Raw genomic sequence first — 25,484 nt, 5'->3', positions numbered from 1 at the left:
AGTCCAAGCATTTCGAAACAAACAAATGAAAACGAATAAACAACTGACCAAGTGGTTAGAGAAGAGTGTAAACAACAGGACCCAGCCATAAAAATTGACAGATTCTGATCAATTGCGAAATGGCAGCGGTTTTTGGTTGCGTCCATACTTTCTGGGACAGTCTTTAAGTAGTACTCCGCTTCGTCTCTAGCATCAGATATTGGAACAGAATTATTTTAAGATTGGATATAGCGGCTAAATAAACAACTTTCTTCTTCCCTATAAGCGGAGTGAGGTTAAAGTTTCAGTTCATCGGCATTTTATATTCATATGATTAATTCTTTATTTTAACGTGTAGTTTTTTTTTCATCGTATTCTACTTAGCTGTCGTGGAAATTTTACCGCAACACTGCACCAAACTGTAAACAAATACTTAATTTCCACAATAATCACCGTGTCGTTGTGGAACAATTTACGTGTTATATGACCGCCAGATTCTGTCATATTACTGTCGTGTCGAATCTCATTACTCGCGTGATGTACGTTTCGTACCAATGTCCCAACTAGGCACACCAATAAACAAGCATTACGCCAAGAGAGCATTACTGTTTCGCATCAAAAGATCCTGACCACGATACAGTCTTGTCTATCAACTGAAATACAGTCAGGCGTGTGTAATATAATACAGTCACTATCAGGATGCATCATAAATTCCTTTTTATGTATACGATTATGACCGGTAGTTGTGGCAACGGTTGATGCCACCGATATCTACGTCTACCAGCCCCAATCAGATTGGAATGTTTTTGAACGTTCGTTTGTTTATTGGCTTAGAATATTTTGCCAACATTAAAGTTGTTTTTGTACATTGAGCGGGCAAGATTAAAAAGAAAAATATGAACTATAATCCAGGATAATACTAATCTATAAGAGATGAGAATCTATGTCACACTTTGAAGTGTGCTCTAAACTTATTTGCAATATTTCTCAGAAAGGATTTGTACTGCTTACGTTGAATGGATTCATTTTAAGAAAATGAATCAACATCCTTGACTGCCTAGACGCTTCCAGCATTGAATGCAAATAGTCTTTTATTGCAAGAGTACCTATCTTCGTACAGGTGGAAAAGAATAGAACAAATCATGGTCAACTTGAGCATTCATGAATGTCGATTTGTCAGGCGGGATGAGAAGATTAACAAATACCGTTTTCCTGCAAATCGTTTCCCTTCTAGCAAAACTGGAAATTGCACCACCTTTTCAATGGTTTCTTTCCTTCGGCACACAACGAAGCATTCACTAATCAAACATAATCTTCCAACATGTCACTCCAGACAAAGCAACCTCCGTCAATCGTGCTTCCGGATCGGTTCATTTCAATAGAAACCAGAAAAGCCTATTTCTCTCTCTCTCTCTCTCTCTATTGGACTGGTTCTAGTGCGTCGGAACATACTTGTTTAAGTGCTATCGTCTGGAGCGGGTAAATCCTTTTCAGCAATCTAGATAAATTGCCACAGTTTATTGGATACTGTTATTCTAAAGGCCTATCGCTTCTGTGGTGATGATTATCTTCTCTGCTGAGCGACGAAGTGAATTTCCCGTGACATTTGGAAACCCGTCGACCCGGCGCAAAGATAGCGTACCTTAAGTGTATTTCAGCAACTTTGAGGCGGGTAATGGAAACCACGGTAGGTAGTCCTATAATCATGATAAGTACATTAAGTTAGAAATATTAGAACTTTCATTCATTTGTTAGATACTAGCTGATTTACACTGCTTTGAACGGGAATGTATCGTGCGAATCAAACTGGAAAAAGAATAAACGAAAGGAAAACATCAAAATGAAAATTTTCGAAAAATAAATTTCACTTCAGAGACCGTACTTTACAGTCCAGCAGAGCCGTAGTGAGGGGCGGGCAAGTGAGGCAACCGCTTCGGGCGCTAGCCATCAGGGGGCACCAAAACATGATAAAATTTATAAAAAATTCTACACTTTATGGTTCGTCTCTGACTCGTCAGCGAATAACAGTTATGTCACCCAGCAGTTCAACATAAACCTTTAAGCAGACATTAAGTTTCAACATTAGTATAGACATTTTCTTGTGAAATTAGCGTAGAACAATTTCATGCGGAATTGGTTGACTGTTAGCACGACTCTCCTCAATTTGCATGTGTGTTCATTATAGCAAATGATGTATTTTTCACTGATCTAGAGATTCTTTTCACTCAAGACTAATTTATTAAAAGGGCATATGTATTTTAGCCACAATAATTTCAAATAATTATATCTAGAAATATATAGCTTCTACAAAAAATATGTCCAACAAAAAGTTGTAGGTAATCAATTAAATTTCCAAAAAAAAAACATCCGAATTTTCAAGAAATCAAATATAAAATTCTTATAATTCTCAGTTATCTTACCGCACAAAGTTTATATCACAAAAAACGTCTAGTTACAAGCAAACTGATGAATATTTCAGAAAGTTGTAGAGATGATAAATACAAAAGGTTTCCAAAGAAAATCTTTTTAACAATTTTCGAAACCCAATGTATTTATAGGAACAAATGTATCTGAGCAATGAAATAATATTTTTCAAGCAACGTTCAATGGAAAAGCTTAGTGGAAGCTACTTCATAAATGCAGTCATATTCGAGATATATGGGGAACTAAATCGAACAAATTGGCATTTCAAGAGAATACGCCCTTTTTATTTAGTTAGTCTGGGTTCTCCATCGCCAGATTTATTATTTTTGAAATCTTCATGAAATTTTGATTAACATATTTTATAACATCATAACGATGCGAGCAGCTGTTTTCGAGATATTTTGAAAACAGAATCGAAGAAAAATTGCTGATTTCTAAAAATCACAGGTTCAAAAGGGAGTAATCGCCATATTGAAAAACCTGTTTTAACCCGATCAACGTTGTTTCGTTTTTTCTATCTAAGTTAGTCATAATCTTGGCCTCGTTAATAGTTAAAATAGAAATTATGACTGAATTTAACCTAGATGATAACAAAATTGTTACAAATCTTGATATGTAAACATCAATATTATATCTAAATTTGTTAGAAATTTAGTACGACTTTTCAGCTATCATTACCCATTTTTTGGGGGGAAAGGCTTTACCGTGCAAATCTAAAAATAGATTTCGCGAAGTAAGATGAAAATGCATACCTTCAGGCGGTTTGATTTGCCATAAAAAAAACATGCACAGTTAAACCGACTGGTTCCGAACCGGGAAGTTTCGAGTTGCCAACTAGAGATGGTCGGGTATCGGGTACGGGTCGGGTATGGGTAAATTTTTTTTTCTGATCGATTACCCGACCATTTGTACTTCACATAAAAATGTTTACACGTTGACGAGAATTTTTTATTGCAAAACAGTTGTTCCGAAAAATAAACAATTTGATTCAAGGGGTTTTGACATTCGCGCCTAGAACCAGACCTGAAAACTGGCATCTTTTTCCAGAAAAAAACATTTCTTTTCTTCATTTAAAAAAAAACGATCAATCATAGTTACGTGAAACGTTATGTGAATATTTTCCACCCTACTTTTTTATAACATATTTAATAAGATACACTGCCTTAGCTCTAAGATGTTGCGATCAGACCCTACTTTCCACGTAGGTTTTAATGGACTGCCATTTTAAAGCTGTTTAATGCACAATCCAGTAAAAATTATTTGATTAATATATAAAATGTAGTGTAGTACTCATATCACATTCAGATGCCAGAAAATTGTTATTTTAAATATTGGTTGGAGATTTTCAAAATTTACATATAAATCATTAGGATTCTAACCATAAAAACATGAACATTTATTTCAGAAAATCTGCATAGAAGTTCTTCTTATTCTTCACTTCTGGATGGTGTCACCTCACTTGAAATGACACCGATTGATGGCACATCAAGTTGAGCTATATTGCCAGTTCGATGTCAACATTTCATAAGGGCACATAAACCAATGAGAGTTTCTCTTTGTTTACTTTCTCTTTTGTGAATATCTCCTTAATTTTCACGTGTACCTACAAAGTGTTCGTGTAGAATGAAAGATAATATCTCCATGTTTCCAACATTACCAAATATGTAACGAACTTTTGTATAATAACGCAGATATAGTCGAAAGAGAAAGTAAACAAAGAAAATCTGTCAATTGTTTTTAGGCCCTTTTGAAATGTTGACGTCGAGTTAATTTACGTTTCTTTTCACTGCAAATCTCGATGCGTGACAGTCGCAAAAGTACGGGTGAAAATCTTTTCACGCGAAATGCTCAAATTTTCACCGTGTTCACTCGTTGAGGGTTCCAAGGGAGGTGGAACAGAAGTTCAATGGCTGTAAAAACCACCAGCTCCCGTTAACATCGTTGGTGTGGGTTTGTGAGGCTTACAAAACGGGCATATTTGACAGATTAATTTAAATCAAAATCATAATTCATTTTGCATTGTAGTAAAAAAAATGTAACCAAAAAAAATTTCTCACAAATGTTCAAACTACTTACACTTGAAGGACTCACAGTTCACCATTTTCAAAATTGAATTTTTCACACTGGGAATACACGTGAATTATTTGATGTTTGGTCAATTCACGTAAACGAACCGATGATACTCTATTAATTTTAGGGGATGTTCGTGATTTTTCAAGTGATTCTAATGTGAATTTTTATTTGTGTGTCAAGATAATAAGCACGCTTACTTGTGGTTCTAAAGAATTGGATCAAAAGTCGCACTGTTTCATAAAAACCATACCTACCCAAAATTGGATACAATGGGTATTACGACATTTTGGATAAATGTGCTTCTCGAAAAATTTGAGTAGATATTACTCCTATTTGTTGACATTTGTAAATGAGTATAAAGTACCAAAGACATTGGAAATCTATTCATGCTTCACAGTGTATTTATATGTTTAAATAAAAACAAGCATTTTAATGTATTTTACTGACAAACTAGAGCCTGATACGCTCTATCTAGCTCGCTATCTAAAACACTATTTTTTCCATCCTGAATTTTGGTAAACTTTTTACTACTCATTCGGGTCGGGTACGGGTACAGGTAATTTTTAATCGGGTACGGGTCGGGTACGGGTAATTTTTTTTATTTTTTATCGGGTACGGGTCGGGTACGGGTAATTTTTTTTTATTATTGATCGGGTACGGGTCGGGTACGGGTAATTTTTTAAATTTTTAATCGGGTACGGGTCGGGTACGGGTAATTTTTTTTGCTGATCACTCGGGTACGGGTCGGGTTCGGGTATAAGAATTTCTATACCCGACCATCTCTATTGCCAACATACGCTACGATTGCATCGGGCATGAGCAACGTTGCTCGGTATTTATATTTGACCTTTATACCGCAATACAGATATGTACTCCCAAAATACCGATAATTCACGGATCGTACAGATAAATACCGATTTTCGTTGATACGAGACTTTTTTGCCTTTCTCATATAGAAAGGTTATGCAATCACTTGATAAACCGACTAGTGAAAATTGAAGTGTCATATACCATTCGACTCAGTGTATGTGTCAAATAATCTCACTAGGTTTTTCGGAGATGGCCGAACAGATTTCCACAAACTTAGATTCAAATGAAAGGTCTTCCGGTCCCATACGGAATTACTGAGTTTCATCCGGATCCGACTTCCGGTTCCGGAGTTATAGGGTAAAGTGTGTTCAATATTGTACACCGTCACTTAAACTAGCGAAACAAAAACCGTAAAATATGTTATAAACTGGATTCTAAACCCTTAGTCCCAATCTTAGGGTCTATTGAAAGGTCTTATGGTCCTACCAAAAATACTGCATATTTTCGGATGCAACAAACATTTAAATCGTAATTTAGAGTGCGTAGTAGAGTTTGTAGGAAGGAAGGATTCTTAGTGTCAGTAGGATCCATAGTACTAGCCATGCAATGATTCTGTACGCTAAGAATCGGCTGCGAAATCTGTTGAAACAGAAAGGCCAAATTCCACAAAAGGAATGTAATGCCAAGACTTTGCTTTAGTAGAGTTTGTATGTCATGTTATTTGGTTCCGGTGCCGGAAGTGCATATAATAGTGAAGCCACTTCGTTTTCTTAAGGATGACATACGCAATCAAAGCACTGTTTTATTCTGTATGTTATACTAGTTAATGCACAAACAATCTCTTGGTTTTTTTCAAAAATCGAAAAGAAAAATTTTGAATAGAATGCCACAATATTATATGTAGGGTAAGGGCTCCCTATTTCATCTAAGCTCCAATTTCCATCTCATTCCTTCACCTCATAACTTTGATCATTAATCATATCTTTAAACGTGCCTGAACAAAACTGTGGAACGTTTTAGAACATTTATTCTAGGTTTTTCCACACTTTCCAATTGCAAAAAATAGTTAAAAAACCTTCAACGATCGCTTTTTACCTTTTTTTATAAATATAAAAAATAGATATAGAATTCGCTCAAACTTTAGAAATATTTTCCGAGGCCCGGAGGGTCGAATGACATATACCAATCGATTCAGCTCGACGAACTGAGCAAATGTCCGTGTGTGTGTGTGTATGTGTGTGTGTCTGTATGTGTGTTGTCAACTAAAAGGTCGAGATCTCAGAGATGGCTGGACCGGTTTTGATCAAACTAGTCTCAAATGAAAGGTCTCCCCGTCACCCAAAACGCTATTGAATGGTTTTGAGATAGGATCTTTACTTTTTGGGTTATACAAAGTTTTATGTCAAAATTTTCAGTTTTTTCACAGTATCTGTCACAATTGACCTTGAAAACAGAATATGTTTTCAGACTTAGATTCCGCACGGTAATAGCTATCCAACAAGCCATAGATTGTTAAAATCCTTCCATTTTTAAAGGAGATATCGACATTTTTGTGTAAACGACTTTTCCCCCCATTCCAGCAGTAGGAGTTTTGAGCGCTGTATGACAAAGAAATGCTTGGGAGCAACGGAAAACACGATTTTTTATACTGTGACATACAATTGTTTATAAGTACCAGAAAGACTGTGTACAGCATCCTTTTTCATGACAATTTGCCTTGGACCGATTTCAGCACGGTTCGTTTTTGGCAACATAATCGTTCGAATATGGCATATGTAAACCAGATGATATCAGCATTTTTGAGTTGAAAGCCATTCCATAATTATATTGCAGCAATAAAAGCTGGAAGAACATAACTTCCATATACCATACGACTCAGTTCGTCGAGATCAGCAAATGCGTGTGTGACAAATAATTTCACTCAATTTTCTCGGAGATGGCTAAACCGTTTTCTACAAACTCAGATTCATATGAAAAGTAGTATGCTCCCAAACAAGGTTCCTGAATTACGTTTGGATCCGACTTCTGATTGCGGAACTACAGGATGATATATGAAACGAAATTAAAATAATGCAATTCATTTTTCTCGTAGATGGCTGAACCGATCTAAGATTCAAATGAAATCTAAGAAGCATCTATGATTCAAATGAGAGGTCCTAAAATCCTATAAAATTTAGTCAGATCCGATTTCTGGTTTAGGAGATACAGGGTGATAAATAACAGATCGGCTGAAAAGTTCGTATCGTTTAATAGAAACACACATTTTTTTGCCAAAATTCGTTTTTATTATTCAACATAATTGCCATTAGAGGCGATACAGCGATTATAGCGATCTTCCAACTTTTCGATACCATTTTTGTAGTACGATTTGTCCTTTGTCTCAAAATAGGCCTCAGTTTCAGCGATTACCTCTTCATTGCTTCTAAATTTTTTACCAGCGAGCATTCTCTTCAGGTCTGAGAACAGGAAAAAGTCACTGGGGGCAAAATCTGGAGAATACGGTAGATGAGGGAGCAATTCGAAGCCCAATTCGTTCAATTTCAGCATGGTTTTCATCGACTTGTGACACGGAGCATTGTCTTGATGAAACAAAACTTTTTTCTTCTTCAAATAAGGCCGTTTTTTTGAAATTTCGTTCTTCAAACGCTCTAATAACGCTATATAATAGTCACTGTCGATGGTTTTTCCCTTTTCAAGGTAGTCGATAAAAATTATACCATGCGAATCCCAAAATACAGATGCCATAACCTTACCGGCCGATTGTTGAGTATTTTCACGCTTTGGGTTCGGTTCATCGCGTGCAGTCAACTCAGCTGACTGTCGATTGGACTCCGGAGTGAAGTGATGGAGCCATGTTTCGTCCATTGTTATATATCGACGAAAAAAATCGGTTTTATTTCGATATAACAGCTCCAAACACTGCTCAGAATCATCAATTCGTTGTTGTTTTTGATCGATTGTGAGCTCACGCGGCACCCATTTTGCACAAAGCTTTCTCATATCCAAATATTCGTGAATAATATGTCCAACACGTTCCTTTGATATCTTTAGGGTGTCAGCTATCTCGATCAACTTCACTTTACGGTCATTGAAAATCATTTTGTGGATTTTTTCCACGTTTTCATCGGTAACAGCCTCTTTTGGACGTCCACGGCGTTCATCGTCTTCGTTGCTCATATGACCAGTACGAAATTTTGCAAACCACTTACGAATTGTTGCTTCGCCCGGTGCAGAGTCTGGATAACACTCATCAAGCCATTTTTTGGTATCGGCGGCACTTTTTTTCATCAAAAAGTAGTGTTTCATCAACACACGAAATTCCTTTTTTTCCATTTTTTCATAATAACAAAAGTAGCTTCACTCAAAATGCAATATCTCGCAAACTAATAATCAAACAGCTGTCAAATTTATACACGTATCTTTTGAAGGTTGGTACTAACTGAAAATGGTATGGATTTAATTCTAGTGGCGCCCTCTCATAGAAACGATACGAACTTTTCAGCCGATCTGTTAGTATAAAAATATCCATTTCACATAAATTAATCAGGTTTATCGGGTTTGCTGATTTGGATAGTCGATTACGAAATAAATTTATTTCAGTTTAAGCGGTATTCAGTTTTCGATTCGAGAGGTACCCAAAAATTTAATTCGCACTACAATTTCTCAAAGATGTCTACACACTCAGGTGAATTTAATTGATTTCGGCTACACCGATTTTAGAACTCCGGTTCCAGTATAGAATCGTTTCTCAAGGCTCAATCATTTTTTCAAAAAGGCCAAATCGAACTTCAAAAACAAAAATTCAAATTGAAGGATAGAGATCCCATACAAAATTAGTGAATTTTATACGATTCTGGAACTACATATGATGAGTTTTTAGAATTCATACCGATATAGAAGGTGTAAATTGTTTGGCGTAATTATTTATGGCCATTCGAATCATTTTGGGTTATGCTAGTTCCTGAATACCGGCTCTGGAAGTACCATAAATAATGACGAAAAACTCTTAAGTGGAACTTACTTCGACATCTCATGGAATGTTCAATCGATTGTCATACGTTAAAATTGAAATTCGATGCGATTTGCAGTTTCGAAATTACAGGGTAGTGATTAAAATCTCAAATTACCGTTTAAAACGACGATAATTAAAATAATGTCATGATAACTAAAACACCGAAGAATATCCATGCAAAAAAACACATGCGGATTGATAAAAAAAAGGTATCATCTCACTGCTAGGTGGATTAATCACGTTTTTCATTTAAAATAAACTCACTTTTTGATTTAGGAACCACTTTCGTCTGAAGTTTTACAATTCATCATGTTTCTGAATATTTACTAATCGATTCGTCTCAAAACATGATCACTATTTCACATAATTACACCACTATTCAATGTTGGATGACTTTATAGTTAGTAATGTTCACTTTCCACTTGTTAAAGACTTCTGAACGAGAAAAGACTTCTGAAATTACCTGATGAGCAATAAAAGCAATGAAAAATACGAGATGAAAATTTGCACTTAATTCACTTGATTGCGCTTTGTTTTCATCTTATTTCGTATCGCAAGGTTGCCAAGTTTTCTCATAATTTAATTAAAAAAAATATATTTTTTCTTCTTTAAATTATCATCAACAAGTATTTTTTGGTATCCGTGACATTAGTTCAATTATATCATTGATATTTATATGTAAATAAAACTGTTTCGTATATCGTATATCGTATATTACTAAATAGAACGTGTTAAATACTAATCAAACAACCATTGTGGCAAATCTAGTAGCACTGGTTTCTTTCCGCTATACGTCAACATAACACTGTTAAATGTGTGTGTTTCATCGGCTGTACACATAGATGCCAGATATTTGCATAGAAAATATGTATCTGTTCTATCTGTTTTCACTAATAAAATGAATCAATTTCAAATTTTAATATAAATGTTTATCAGTGTTCACCCTCAAATATTTGAAGAAAAGATTTCCATTTTAACATGTGATTTATCCGTTGATTAATAAACTTTTAAATAAGTACTGTAATCAAATACTAATAGATACTCAGAGAGAAAAGTCTAACGTTTTACTTCTCACTTTTTATGAACCTTTACAAATCTGTATTAAATTTAGAAAATCTGTAATCTGATTTAACGAACGCGAACATAAAAATCTATACAATACAGATAAATCTGTATGAATGGCTTCTCTGGTTCTAATTTTTTTTTCCAGAAGGGCTAATGCCTAAATAGTAACAATTCTTTTTTTGTTTTTTTTTAAGTTCTCCAAATTAACTGCAGAGTAAAATTTTAAATTTTAAACGAAAGGTAATAAAAACGATCCAAAAAATTTTAAACGTCAAAATGATTCCAAACTTTTTTTTTTAATATCATGTGTTGTGTCATAGTTGGCATTAGGCCCTTTTTAAGGAAAATTCTTACATTTTGAACCTGAGGATGTAATAGTACAATATTTTGTTTTGATTGCTGTCGCCATTGCTAATTTATGGGATGAATACAAAACCTTTGAGATGAAATTAGGAGCTTATTAGTAAACATATCAGAAGTGTTTCTAGCTGATTTTTTTATTATTATTTTAATTTCCAAGGAATTTGAATCAATTCCTAATGTGAAGCAAGACGAATTAAGCAGAAATATGGAAAAATCGTAGTGATTTTGATGGCTAAATCAGGTTTTTAAGCTAACGTCCTTACAAATGAGATGAAATAGGGAGCCCTTACCCTACATGAAAAAGGCATCATTACACCATTAAAACAGTTTTTTTTTTGCTCACCAAAATGAGCTTTGGTGACGTTTCCGTGAACTTATGTTGATGAGATTCTGATCAGAATCTCGTCTCGCCTATTCGGTATACCTGGCAACGTTGATTCTGATACCGATATGGTACAGATAGATTTTTGCGCCAAATACAGATTTTTGGAAAAATGACCTGGCAACGCTGGGCATGAGAACCAATTGAGGTTGAAAGGATATATTGGCATCATATGAATACAAACACGAGAAAAGGTCCTAAGTGCAAATGACAGTTTCTCTTTGTTTACTTTCCCTTTCCAGTATTACGGTCCAATCAGCAATCTTTCGATCTAACACTTCACATAGGATAATAGCAAAAACCATCAACTTTCGATATGCTTTGCAGAATTTGTTGGAAATTACTGGAATTTGCCGTAATAATTGAAAGAGAAAGTAAACCAAGAGAAACTGTCATTTGCACTTGGGACCTTTTTTCTAATGTTCATCGAGATATAATAACTAGTGTAAGTCCATATTGCTACAAAAATAATCTATCGCTCTCCACCTCTTTTGTCGTTTCCTTCCTACCGGCATATGAATGACAAAAGGGCTATTTTAGAACTATGAGCAAGCTTTTTTTGGTACTGAAAAATAGTTGTAAATGAACGGAAATGACTAAATTCAGTGAAACAAAACTACTTTACAGAATCCCCCAGATGCGACAATTTTGCTTATTAACATACCCGCCGAGATGAAAATGTGCCTCATCCGAGAAGATAATTTTTAGGCAAAAATCGGCGTCTTCTTCAAGCAACATTACCATGATTTTCAAAGTAAAACTGCATATTATTTTTATCCGACTTCCGGTTCCTGAATGATGGGGTAAAATGGGCAAAAAATTGTGAAAATAAGTGCACTAATTTTTTTCGGAGGTGGCTAAACCGAATTTCACAAACTTAGATTCAAATGAAGGCTCTTTAGGTCCCATACTAATTACCTGAATTTCATTTAGATCTGAGTTCTAGTACCGGAGTTCTGGGTTTAAATATGCAACAAAATGAAATGATTTTTACAAACTTTAGTTCAAGTGAATGGTCCTGGGGTCCTATACGTAATTTCTGAATTTCATCCGGATTCGACTTCCGGATCTGGAAATATAGTGTAAAGTGTGTTCACAATTTTATACAATCACTGAAAAGGGCGAAAAACCGTAAAAAGTTTTCTAAATCGACCTCAAATCTTCTCCAATTGATAGTTTTTATAAGTAGACGGTCAAACAAACCGATTTCGGTTATTCTTTTAAGAATCGAAGAAGATTATTTTGTACAATACCACAATATTATATATGATAGTATGATTGATATGAGAAAGGCATCATTACACCACTAGGAGGATTAAAACAGGTTTTTTTCTCAATTCTCTAGTATAGTTGTACCTGGAATATAACGGCCCTGAATATAATATCAAGACTTGCTATAATCCTAAGAAAATCTGAATGTTCGCTTCTGACTTGGAATCATATGTATAACATAATGAGATATAAATATTAAAATCATATATAATTTTATAGAATCCTGTTACGCTCTGTTGATCGGGAATCCACCTAGTGGTTTTACGGTTTTTCGCCCTTTTCAGTGATGGTATAAAATTGTTAACACACTTTACCCTATATTTCCGGATCCGGAAGTCGGAACCGGATGAAATTCAGGAATTACCTATGGAACTACAAGACCTTTCATTTGAACCTAAGCTTGTGAAAATCGGTCGCGCCATCTATGAGAAAAGTTAGAACACATATTTTAATTTTTTTGCGCATTTAACCCCATAACTCCGGAACCGAAAGTAGTATCCAAATAATATTCAGGAATTTTGTATGGGACCACAAGAGCTTTCATTTGAATCTAAGTTTGTGAAAATCAGTTCAGCCATCTCTGAGAAAAGTTAGTGCAAAAAACGTTACATGCACACTTACACACATACACACACAGACATTTTGCGTACTCGACGAACTGAGTCGAATGGTATATGAAACTCGGCCCTCCGGGCCTCGGTTCAAAAGTCGGTTTTCACAGTGATTGCATAACCTTTCTATATGAGAAAGGCAAAAATCTTCATGGTCAGCTGTATCATACCTACATTTTGACTAACTGTGCAATTTCAATACAATTCCGAATTCAAGTTGGCGACTTTAGGTTTTTAAATGTTACTAGAAAACATTTACAATATGTACATTCTCGGTAGAAATTGTATGTTAAGTTGCCGGAAATCGATTTATGATGTCGTTCCGAACTTCTAGATGGTGACTTCTGGTTAGTTTATACTCCTTAAAAACCTTTACAAAACAAGTATTTTCGGAACGGACTTGATGATAAGATACCGGAAAACGATCTTTATGATCGTTTTAAAATTCAACAGTACCCGTTACAATATTCTTTATATTTTTTTAAGCAAATCTGAAACAACCTAAACTTCCATCAACGAACAGACTCAAATTTCGGACCCCAGCTTTAGATCGTAAAAGGAGGTTTGGATGCATATGAAAACAGATCCTTGCATTAATCGAAAGATTTAAACAGGTATTTATTATACACTTGACTACTACACATTTTAAATTGCGAAATTGGGATATTCAACGAAAAATTATTTCTCTTCTTGTTCTGCCTCCAACATCGCTTTGAATGAGAACGGCTGGAATGGATGGCCCAAACCTTGATAGAATTTCGACATGAACTCAACCCTGTTGAACAAAATCATAGATTTAAATTAGAGGATTTTTTCATGTTTTATCAGTATGCCAGCAATTACCAGTGGAGACGCAAGGTATGCAGAAAAGCGGATAATCCCTCCATTCCAACAAGAATTCCAATGGTCAGCACCGCCCACGGCCAGAAGACCAGGTAGACCATGACAGCTCCTACGTACTCACCTTCCGATTTGAGCCCAATGTGGAACACCATAGTATAAAGCACCTCAGACAGTTCTGAAAAGATCGGTAAATGGGTTATTTATGTCTTATTTTTCAAGCGCGAACTCACGAGCATGTGCCAGTGACAGAGCCCACAGACGCAAATAGGAAGCCGTGTGGGAGATGGTACTAAGAATATACTCGATCGTGTGAATCGCTTGGTGAATAAAAATTTCACTCATCGGTTCTTCGTCGTGATCTCCATGGCCACCGGAAGCTACGTGATTCGAGCCGACGGGTTTGCTCTTTCGAGTAAACTTGATATAGAAAGGCTTTGCCAGCAATAGCCACGGAATGCAGATGAGTGCAATGAAGATAAATATCGTTTGTAATTCTTTCTGTCCCTCAAACATAAACTCCTTACAACCATCCAGTGGTTTCTGCTCTTTGAACAGCATCATGTTGATGAACATAATAAGCACGGACGGAGCGCAACCCGGTTTCAACGCGTCATCTTCCGTAACGGCGGTGTATTGAATCCACTTGAAGAACATCATGAAGCACATGTACAAGAAGAGCAGCAGAAGGAACAACAGCTGAGGAAGGAACTCCAACAGGATATTGATTGGGTTCCTGAAGTGTACGTGATTTACTACGCTCATGCAAACGCCGAAGATCATATGAACTACACCGAAAATGATCGATAGTTTCATCTTGAAGGAGTTCAAAAAGATAATTTTATTCGTAGACAGCATCCACGCAGGATCCAATCCGTACCAATAAACCGTTTCCGAGTAATCTTCGCCGGGGTTCATCTGAAGTTCTTTGTTCGTCATAACAGTGGAAACATTATAACCCACGGTCCAGGATGATCCAAAAATATTCATCGGTTTTGAGAAAATATCATTGTAAACGAATCCGGTGTACATTGAGAAACATCCCATCAGTAGAATAATATACCGGCCACCGAAAAACAACTGCCATATTTCGTCCTTATTCTTGTTGAGTTTTTCCTCCCAGACAACCATCCATAGGCCAAGTAGAAACAAAATTATGCCGTGACCCAAATCACCGAACATAATGGCGAACAAAAATGGAAACGTTATGATCGTGTATAAGCCCGGATTACATTCACGGTACGACGCAACTCCGTATGATTCAATCAAATTTTGGAATCCCTGCGTAAACTTGTTGGTTCGGTTGAAGGTCGGTGGTTCTTCATGGGTCGAAATAACATTCAGAAACGATGGCACCGTGCTTCCTACCGCCGACGACCCAGAGACCAGAGCATTTTTTACATCCTGCAAGTTGGCAGTCGGTACCCAAGCTTCACCGAACAGACACTTCTTGGAGACATCTACGTTGAACATGTTCAGAGTGTGATAGATCGCTTTCACTTTCTTCGCGATGATCTCCCACTTGGGAACCTCTTTGGCCACACTCAGCAGCACCCGCTGGCGCTGATCCTTGGTCTGGTTGATAACCATGTTGAGGTCCTCGATGCGGGTGCGAACACCTTGCAGCATGGTGGCCCGTTCGTTATACTCATTCGGACAGGGGTACAGCGAGGCATGATAACTGTTGCGAGGGGAGAATAAATAAAATAAAATATGAAGATTTAAAAAAAAACTTGTACTAACCCGGAGCAGACCTTCTTGACGCGTGACTTCAGTTGCTCTCCTTGGAAAAAGGCAACGAATACTATCTTGTACACCTCGTCGCCCTGAAATTGGTTGGAAACTCTGAGAAATGTTTTGAGAGTGTGACACTATTTGTATACCAAATCCGTTGACAGTTGATATTGACTTGGAAAAAATTTGCGGTTTTGATTTAAAACTGCATCGTTGTTTTATATGAATTTATGAAGGAAATTCAAAATTTGAAAAATAAATTTGTAAGGTTTCTACATCTCGATCAATTTCAAACAGAATCTCGATATAATTACACCTATGGATTGGAAATAATTCTAAGCATCGTTTCGAGTAGATAAAACTACATATTTTAAAAAAATTGGTGGTCGAAACAAGTTAAGTCATAACGAACAATGACAAATTTTTGTTATGTTTTCCAAGACTTTATAATACCTTTCCTTAACAGAGACAGTTTTCTATAAGTTCACAGGTTTCATAGAAATTTTGCTCTTCTATGTATGTGTTCGTATTTAAACTGAGCCCCTTCCCAAAACAAGAATCAGTATCGAATCGATTTGCACTTAGAAATATAAGATTTTACAAATTATGAGATTATTCAATAATCGAATATAGTTTTCAAACTTATAGATTAAATATAGTCCTATAAATAGTCCATACTTGAAATCTATGCGGTTCGATTATACCGCCGAGAAAAATGTTGTGCACGGAACGACCGAAATTAGCTCTGCGCCTAATTCGTATTACTGTTTTTGAATTAGTTGATTTTAACAACAAAATTTCCAAAATAACTATAAAATTAGTTAAAATTGAGAATTTACTTTGCTGAAAAAACTCTTATTTTTAGAGAATGTGTTTAGTTGGTGAATATCCTGGACACAAACCAGCAATATTTCAATCCAACACGAAATTCTCATTGACAACTAATTTTGTTATTAAAATCAGAAAATTTGTTTCTATTTATCTATCACCATCATTACTGAAGGACAGCACAAAGAAACCAAAACTGAAATGGGTATTATTAACAAGTTTATTAGCCAAAAACTCATGAGAAGTGTCAAAGCAAAACAATCCATTAAAAAGCTAAAAAGGACAATCTTATTGAAACTGCTTGAAAATTGTTTTGATGTTTTTCGCATGTGTTCGATATATCTTTATTTAAATTTCTAAACCGATATGTAAAAATGTCGTAAACTGTTAGTGGAAATCGTATTTATTCAAAATTTGTGCGCACTTGAAGCGATTGTGCGTAATAATGTTTTTACGCGGAACAGTGAAGTGAATTTCGAATGTTTCACTCTAATTGTGATGAAGTTTTTTTGTATCTTCAAACCTTCCGAGCTGCGCCGTCCGGTGTACTTATTGTATTCGGTTTTTGTTTTCCGAGTGCTCAAAGTTTTCAGTGAGAATGAAGAAAACAGTGATTAAGAAGAAAAAAATTCAAAACGATGTTTACGTTTCGTTTATGTCTTTTTCTCCAATACAACATCGTATTTATACCTGCCAATATAGAAAAGACAATCGCGTCTGAAAATTTTTCGGCAGTGGTGTGCCATCTAGTGGCTAGTAGTCATTGCGGTGTTACCGTTTCGGTGACAGGGCGCCATATAGCTGCAGATTGCAGAAGCCAATTCAACCATTCATATTGGTTGAAAACAACATTATATTTCTTTAATTCAACTAAAAAATTAGTTGATTGGAAATGAAATGTGCCTTAGCTAAGAAATGACAGCACGTTTAATTTGTGAATTCAACTAAAAAAAATAGTCATTTCAACAAATATTTTATTATTATTAAGGGAATGAGTATAAAAAATCTAAATCAGCAAAAGTAAGATTTTTTTAGTTGTCTCAAAAAATAACTAACTAAAATCAGCAAATCAACTAAATTTTTCGCGAAAATGCTGATTTCGGTCGTTCCGTGTGTAAATCAGTAAGTGGATTTTCTACTGATAAAGACTGTCCCACAAAGTATGGACGCAACCAAAACCCGCTGCCATTTCGCAATGGTTCAGAATCTGTCAATTTTTATGACTGTGTCCTGTTGTTTACACTCTTCTCTAACCACTTGTGCAGTTGTTTATTTGTTTTCATTAGTTTGTTTCGAAATGCGTGGACTTTCAGCAGAACAACGTCGAAAAATTGTGTACAAATGGTGCACAGAACGCGGACTGTCAATGAGAAAGATAGCAAAAATGGAAGGAGTAAGTGAAAAAGCCGTGCGAAATGCAATCAGGAAATTTTAAAATAAACCGAAAACGGGTCGAGAAAAAGGTTCTGCTAACCCTCAGTTGGATAAACGTATACTGAAGGAGTTCGAGCAAGAGAAGAAGGTTTCAGATCGGGATGTGGCCAAAAAAGAGGGCACTTCAAAGTCAAATGTTCTTCGTGCTAAAGAACGTTTGAATCTTCGAACCTATAAGAAACGGAAACAACCAAAACGTAGTCCGAAACAAGAAGCATCAATCAGGCCGAGGGTTCGAACGCTGTACAATACGATTCTTGCTGGGAATTTGAACTGCCTAATCATGGACGACGAAACCTGCGTGAAACTCGATTACAAATCCTTGCCGGGACCACAATATTATACGGTGCGAGAAGGGCAAGTGTTAAACCAGTCCGAGACATCGATTGAATTCGAAAAATTTGGTAAGAAAGCTATGGTCTGGCAAGCAATTTGTATCTATGGTAAGATTTCGAAACCATTCATCAGCACTGCTTCAATAAACAGCGAAATATACATCAAGGAATGCTTACAAAAACGACTTCTACCCATGATTCGAAGTCACAAAGATCCTGTTGTCTTCTGGCCAGATCTTGCTTCTTACCACTAGTCGAAATCAACGGTAGAATGGTATACTACCAAAAATGTCATTTTCGTCCCAAAAGACATGAATCCACCAAATTGCCCACAACTTCGACCAATTGAGGAATTTTGGGCATTAACGAAGGCACATCTTAGGAAACATGTATCAGCAGCCGAAACCATTCAACACTTCGAAAAAGATTGGAAAAAAGTGTCAAAACTTGTCGCCAAGATGTCTGTACGGAATTTAATGAGGAACGTTCGCAAGAAGTTGCGCCAGCTAGTCTACAATGACTAAGTAGCAAATGTTGAGAATAATATTTTGTTGTTGTAGTCTAATATTATCAGTATATCGAATAAAATTCTCTAACACTTGTGATTTATTTACAGCGCAATCAAAGTGCGTCCATACTTTCTGGGACAGTCTTTATATTTTATGCTCCGTTTGCCTCTCACGAGAGCCATATCCATGGAAATTCTACTGTTTCGTCGTATTCGATGAAAACGCTGGATGACCTTGACCATGGATGGAGTGTTGGATGATCGTGATCGACAACTTTTATCACCAAAGATTTGATTTTTCAAAAAAATTCGAAAAGATACAAATATTTTTATAAGGAACACAAAAAACTACTGCCTAAACATAACAAAAAATTTCAGCAGTGACTTTGACGTTAATTGTGTAGTTCTACGTCAATAGTTCGAATAACCCCTGTCCATTGTGTTTTATCGTGAGTACGACTTATTTTACTATGGAGTACTTTTTCAAATTGTACCCTTTGAGAGAGTGATGAGTTTTTGATTGTGAATATCTCTTATTTTATCTAACGTATCAACATAAATTTTGCTACATGCCATCGGAAATATGATCATAAATTTATGATAACATTTTCAGTAGCATGATAGAATCACAAATAATTCAAAATTAACGTTTACTGGAATGTTTGATATCAGTTTGATATTCAGTTCAGTATTGAATAAATTCACACAGGAAGCAGTTCTGCGGGACATTTCCAGTGCGAATTTCACTTCAAAGAAGAACGATTGCGTCGTCCAGCTGCTAGTCGTTTGCATTGGAGCAAAATACAACGAAAAATGAAAAATCTTTGATGCACTTCTCTAGAACTTTTCTTGCAATTAAAAGAGAAGACTAAAACTTCCCGCAAATGCTGTTTTGTTTACACAAAATTACTTATAATTAATACAGTGAAAATCAAAGTTTTTTTAAACCCGAAGCAAATGACATGACAGATGTTTAAACTCTTGAAACGATCGACATCAGCAGTTACTGTTCTATATTCATAATAGCCAGAGCCATCTTTTGGAAACGGACCGAACTAATTTGTACTCCCAATATGAGAAAGGCATCAGGATTAAAACAGGTCTTTCAGAAAGCTATATCTCATAAGCAGTTTGTTTGATTTATTTGCTGTTTGAGGTAACTATTGGGAGTATATGGAGAAAATATAGGCCGTGAAAAAAAATTGCATGTTTTTACTATGTTTTTTTCTTTTTAGAACGACTAAGTATAATAGTCAATATTTCTTTTTCTTCTTTTCTCACGACACTCAGCTAACCAGAAACCATTTGGTAGAAACAGAAAATGAAAATTATAAATTGATAGTACTCAAGGGAAAGCAAGGATGTGGAGATATAGAACGGAAAGGTGAGACGTGACAGAGGGTCCCTAATTACAAAGTGATAATTTAAATGATGAAGCAGAACAGAATTTCAGAACCACCTCAAACATCGTTTTCTGACATCTACTCATAAATCCCGTTCCGAAAATACCCATTTTGTAAGGGTTTTCAAGGGATATCAAGAAACCGGAAGTCGTCATCTTGGATTTCAGAAACACTTCAAACATCGTTTTCTGACATCTACTCATCAACTCTATTCCGAAGATACCCATATTGTTAGGGGTTTAAAGCAATCTCAATAAGTAAATTCCAAATAACGTAAACTTTTTTTACGAACTACCTCTTTTTATGAACCCCCGTTTAGTTCGTAAATGGAGGTTTCGGTGTACCGCACTCAATAGTCCTATAAAAGTGATTATATACAATATTTCGCTTTTGTTTTCATCGACCGTGTACTACGAATTTGTAGAGAGACATAATAGACAAAAAACAATGCGGCGAGTGTCAAAAGGAAATCAACGATCTCGAGCCTATGCGTTGTGGTTTCTGTGATGCTTTTCTGCATATCAATCAAGCCTGCTGCGGTATTAACACTAGAGGCTTGAAGGAAGCCTTCACTCTCGGCAAAATTCTGCTAGTATGCACCGCTTGCAGGGAAGAGCTTAACGGTCGAAGTATTCGCAAATACATCGATGATAATGGACAAGCTTGTTCCCGTGAGTCGCTAAATTCACATAGTGTGGTACCTGATTTAACTGCTCAAGTACAGCAGCTTTCCGATGCAGTGACTGTCCTAACTGATAAAATCGCCAACATAACGGGAACAGTAAGTCAATCCGAATGGCCGAATCTCACGTTATCTAGGAGTTCAAAACGTCGCCGGGTGGATGATACAACAAACATTCAAGCTCCTTCAGATCATGGAACCAGTCAGATCGACTTTAGTGACCTCTCCGTTCCATCTGTTTGTACCAACGCAGAAAAGTTTTGGTTGTACCTTTCTGGGCTCAACCCATTAGTCTCAGATAGTGATGTACAAAAAATTGTCTCTCGCTGCTTGGATTTAAATGAACCAATTCACTTAGTACGGCTCGTTCCAAAAGGCAAGGATGTCTCTAACATGTCTTTCGTATCATATAAAATTGGACTTAACACCGATATGAAAGCAAAGGCACTGGATCCATCCCGTTGGCCGGTTGGACTACTGTTTCGCGAATTTATAAACCTTGAGCTCTTATCTATGCGACAGAGTACTACGTGTGCAGCTTGACTCTTGTACTTCTTCTCCGTTCACGAATAAATCGGGTGTTCCTCAGGGCAGTAACCTTGGTCCACTACTGTTTGTGCTGTTCTTCAACGATGCTGCTTTACTACTTGGCGTCGGATGCAGATTGGTTTACGCTGATGACTTAAAGCTGTACCTGGCAGTCCGTGCTGTTGAAGATTGTGTCCATCTTCAGGAGCTCCTAGATATTTTCGTAGACTGGTGTCGACGAAACTTTTTAATAATCAGTACCGTGAAATGTCAAGTTATAACTTTTCATCGCAAAATAAATCCAATAGTATTTGACTATCAAATTGATGGACAAACGCTTGATAGAGTCGAATTTGTCAATGATCTCGGAGTTTTGTTGGATGCTAAACTCACCTTTAATCTACACCGATCAACTTTAATTTCCAAAGCAACACGGCAACTCGGATTTATTGCAAAAATTAGTCGGGACTTCAAGGATCCGTATTGTTTGAAAGCGTTGTATTGCTCATTGGTGCGTCCACTAGTTGAAAATGCGTGTTTAATTTGGAGTCCTTACCAACTGGTTTGGAATTTACGGATAGAACGTGTACAAAAGAGATTTATTCGATTTGCTTTGCGGGACCTTCCCTGGCGGAACCCACTGGATCTCCCACCGTATCCTGACCGTTGTCGCCTGATTGGACTGGAAACACTAGAGCGACGTAGAAAAATACAGCAAGCGTTACTTGTGGCTAAAGTGATCAATGGCGATATTGATTCACCAAAATTATTATCTCTCCTTGACTTCCGTGCTTCTCAGCGATCTCTACGCTCGACGAGTCTACTTCAACCAAGATTTCATCGTACTACTTTCGGACTACATGAACCAATGACAGAATGTATACGTGCATTTTCCAAAGTTGAGCATCTGTTCAAATTTGGGGAACCATCGCATAAGTTTGCACAAAAGTTATCAAGTGTTTCTTTTTTATAAATTGACCGTTTGTACCTTTTTCCTTTCATTTAGACTATTATTTGTCAGATGAATTATTTTAACAAATAAACAAATATTTACTTTTCAGTTAATTCTTGGATGCACACGATCTTATTTAGATTCTTTGAAACTAAACAATTCTTTAATGTACATTTCGCAATATTCAATTCCCTGAAGCAGGTTGGATTGTTTTGTATCTGTATATACATTGAGATTTTCTTCATTATGCAAAAACCTTATTTTACGCGATCATCGCGTAAATTAAATAAAAAAAATCGCGTTATTTCAAATATAACGCGTAAAAAAAGTCGCGTCAATTAAATTCGCGTAAATTGAGGTTTTAGTGTAATTTCTATTAATCACAGCAGGTTCAGTTTTTGTTCGAAAGCGAATTTATTAATCATGTATTCTGCAAAGGGTTGAGATATAACGGCTATAAAACTCAAATATTCAATGTGCGAACCTTTTTCGCTAGTAAACTTTCCACAACTGATTTTTTGCCATGTGAAATCAGTTTCAGTGAGAAACGCATTTGTAAAAAAAACAGTGGTGAACCTTTATTCGGTGAGTTTTCTGACCTATGATTTGTTTTTTGTCTGATTTTTACCAACACTGGATGACATACAAAGGTCACTTTGAGAAAAGTTATACAGAAATGTTCAAAAACACCAAATCGGTACTAACTTCGAATTCTCTGAGATGATAAAATCAATATTCACGAACTAAGATTCAAATGAGCAGTCTTACGATCTCTTGAAATGAAATGAAAAATTTATCTACTTTCGACATTTGGTTCCGAAATTGAAGGGCGATTCACCTAAATGCAAACAAACGATGCAAAACAGTTACCAAAACCTCAAAACGGGACTCAAAATCTATTACAATCCAAAGGTTTCGTTGATAGATGGCCAAACTAACCGACTTCAACTATACCCGTTCCCGATGTTCAGTTTCTGAACTATCGGAAGTATTAGGTAAAAATTCCAAAACTTTTCATATAAAATGGGTTAAGACAGTGTTGGTTAATCAATTAAGAATGATTCACAAGCAAAGCCTTGATGATTTTTTGTATGTAATATCTAGCCACTCTATTTCAACAGAATATACAGCCAACTCTTACTTCGAGTATTGGATTGATTTTTTATCAATACAAAAAAATTAATTGAAAGACGAAGCATTTCTCTTGAACTTGTGCTTGGCTGTAAGAAAAGTTACAGTCTAAAATTAGTGTAACCAATTACATTACAATTTGTGGATGGTATGCCACATTTTTCGAATTTCGACCAATAGGAGTTGCCTTGATCAAAAACAAACATTTTTCCTGAGCCATTAATTGAAAAGTAAAAGTGTTAAAACCTTTAACGGAACTGTTACGTAAGAGCATCACGAGACACTGCAATAAATAGCACTTCATAGTTATCCCACCATCACCGTGCATCGCACTTACCGAGCGCGGATCCGTCAGTGGCTTATCAATCGGTGTTTGACGTAGAAAGACATTACCACGTGATACGCGCCAAAGCATTCTCTCGAAACCGATGATGCGCTCACGTGGGATTACTCCTGCTACGAAGCCCAGCGGTTTGTTCTCATTGTACGGATCCCCGCCAGTTCCCTCCAGATTCTGAACGGCCGATTTATCGGTGAAAAAACCCTGCGAAAAAAGTATAGTACTTTGATTTGTTGGTGGAACGAGTAATTGAAAATTTTTTATGCTCTACTTGAGTTTTCTCGAGAACATTTTTCAGCTCGTTCAGCTCCATGTAGTTCTGCAGCAGAGCTTGGCTGTTTTCGGACAGTTCGACGATCTCGTTCTCAGTTTTCTCCAGTGCGGCTTCAAGATCGATGATTTCACGTGAGTTCGGAGTTCTCGGCAGATTCTCCGACAGATCCGGAGTGGGAACTTCATCTTTCGTCAGCTCGCGACGGATGTAACCGATCTTCCGTTCCATTTCATCGCATCTGCGAATTTCGCTGGTATACTTCCGTTGAAAAACATTGATATCCGCATTGAGCTGAAAACATCGGTACAGTTAGGAATTGAACCACCACGGAACGGGTCCGTTAACAGCTTCCCATACATCTCGAAACTGCACGATTCCCAGCTCTCCGAGCTCTGCCAACGATGGGTAGGCTGCCTCCGGTTGGATGAGCAGCTGGACCAGATCCATCTGCTCACTCCTGAACATGGCTCCCATGATTAGATGCGCCTTAGGAACACGACCCGCAAACAGCAAAATGAATAGCAGTACTCAAATTGATCTCCTACCGAAGCCACTGGCGGAGACAAACTGAACGTGAGGCCCCGAAGTAATTGTAATCGTCAGTTACTCCGACTGATGTTTTATCATTTCATCTTTTCAAGTTTCGAATGGCACTTGGCAATGATAAATGAGGCTTATCATGTGGACACTTACGAACGGTAAACGTTTCAGTGGAGCCCGCACAAGCCCCCCGCATGTTTGTGTAGCAGAGCGGGAAAGATAACGCGTTTGCCGGTCACGGGACTTCCAGCCAGGGCCAGGTTAACGAAGCACCGCCGCGCATCACACTTCACTTGCCGATCCGAGGACGGTGAGAATTTTTTCATCTCCACCTTCGCCGTCATTGCATTGTCTGGCCGGTCTGGTGGGGTTCGGCAGGTCTCTCGTGTCGTGGCTGCAATTAGAATGTGTCAACAGCAGTTCGACAGCAGTACCGGGCCGGTAAAGCGTTTAATCTCCAATTGCATTACAATTGACCGATTGCGCTTATCGCGGTGTCTAGCGGATATCTAAAGTTTTAGTAATTCCTCAATGTCGGTATGAGCAGTTGAATGCGTAAGCTCCTATCAGTACATTGTTTGGATTTAGTTAATCACTTAATTGCGGCTTGGGAGTGGCGTTCACATGACAAAAGGTTTGCAGAATTTATTGGAGCAGTCACTTCTGTTACAAAACCGGAATCAGACCAGCATGTATTATCAAGTTTCCACTCAAAATCACGCTTCTTGAAGTGGAAATTCAAAATATACGCAAGAAAAAGAAATATTTCGAGCACATCAATGAGCAGTCTACATCTACATCTACAAATTACTGTAATCCATGTTTAACCCTCCATCTGTGAAACATATAGAACTTACTTCTAATGACATACCTACCACCAATCAATTTTTACGGATGTCAGTAAAATTTCGGACAGCTGAATCTTTGACTGTAGCTCAATTCAGTAAAAGTCGCCTTTACTGAA

The 25,484-nt window shown here is 36.8% G+C and overlaps 1 protein-coding gene across 1 annotated transcript; it reads right to left on the bottom strand.

Moving 5' to 3' along the window:
* Positions 1–13,588: 13,588 nt before the first annotated feature.
* LOC131436203 (V-type proton ATPase 116 kDa subunit a 1-like) lies at positions 13,589–24,567 on the bottom strand. Its single transcript, XM_058604797.1, has 7 exons — positions 24,338–24,567; positions 23,978–24,271; positions 23,704–23,910; positions 15,575–15,657; positions 14,065–15,512; positions 13,835–14,009; positions 13,589–13,766 (listed from the first exon to the last, which is right to left on the bottom strand). The coding sequence occupies exons 1-7, from the start codon at positions 24,452–24,454 to the stop codon at positions 13,670–13,672; spliced, it is 2,421 nt and encodes an 806-aa protein (XP_058460780.1). The 5' UTR covers positions 24,455–24,567; the 3' UTR covers positions 13,589–13,669.
* Positions 24,568–25,484: the final 917 nt, after the last annotated feature.

The sequence above is a fragment of the Malaya genurostris genome, chromosome 3 (assembly GCF_030247185.1).
Source record: "Malaya genurostris strain Urasoe2022 chromosome 3, Malgen_1.1, whole genome shotgun sequence".
Taxonomy (NCBI): Eukaryota; Metazoa; Arthropoda; class Insecta; order Diptera; family Culicidae; genus Malaya; species Malaya genurostris.
This window is presented reverse-complemented; position numbering and strand designations above follow the sequence as displayed.

Coding starts and splice junctions, on each gene's coding strand:
- LOC131436203 (XM_058604797.1), bottom strand. CDS start 24,454: ATGGGAGCCATGTTCAGGAGTGAGCAGATGGATCTGGTCCAGCTGCTC. Junction 24,272..24,337: donor GAATCGTGCAGTTTCGAGAT/GTATGGGAAGCT, acceptor CGATGTTTTCAG/CTCAATGCGGATATCAATGT. Junction 15,513..15,574: donor GTCAAGAAGGTCTGCTCCGG/GTTAGTACAAGT, acceptor CCCTCGCAACAG/TTATCATGCCTCGCTGTACC.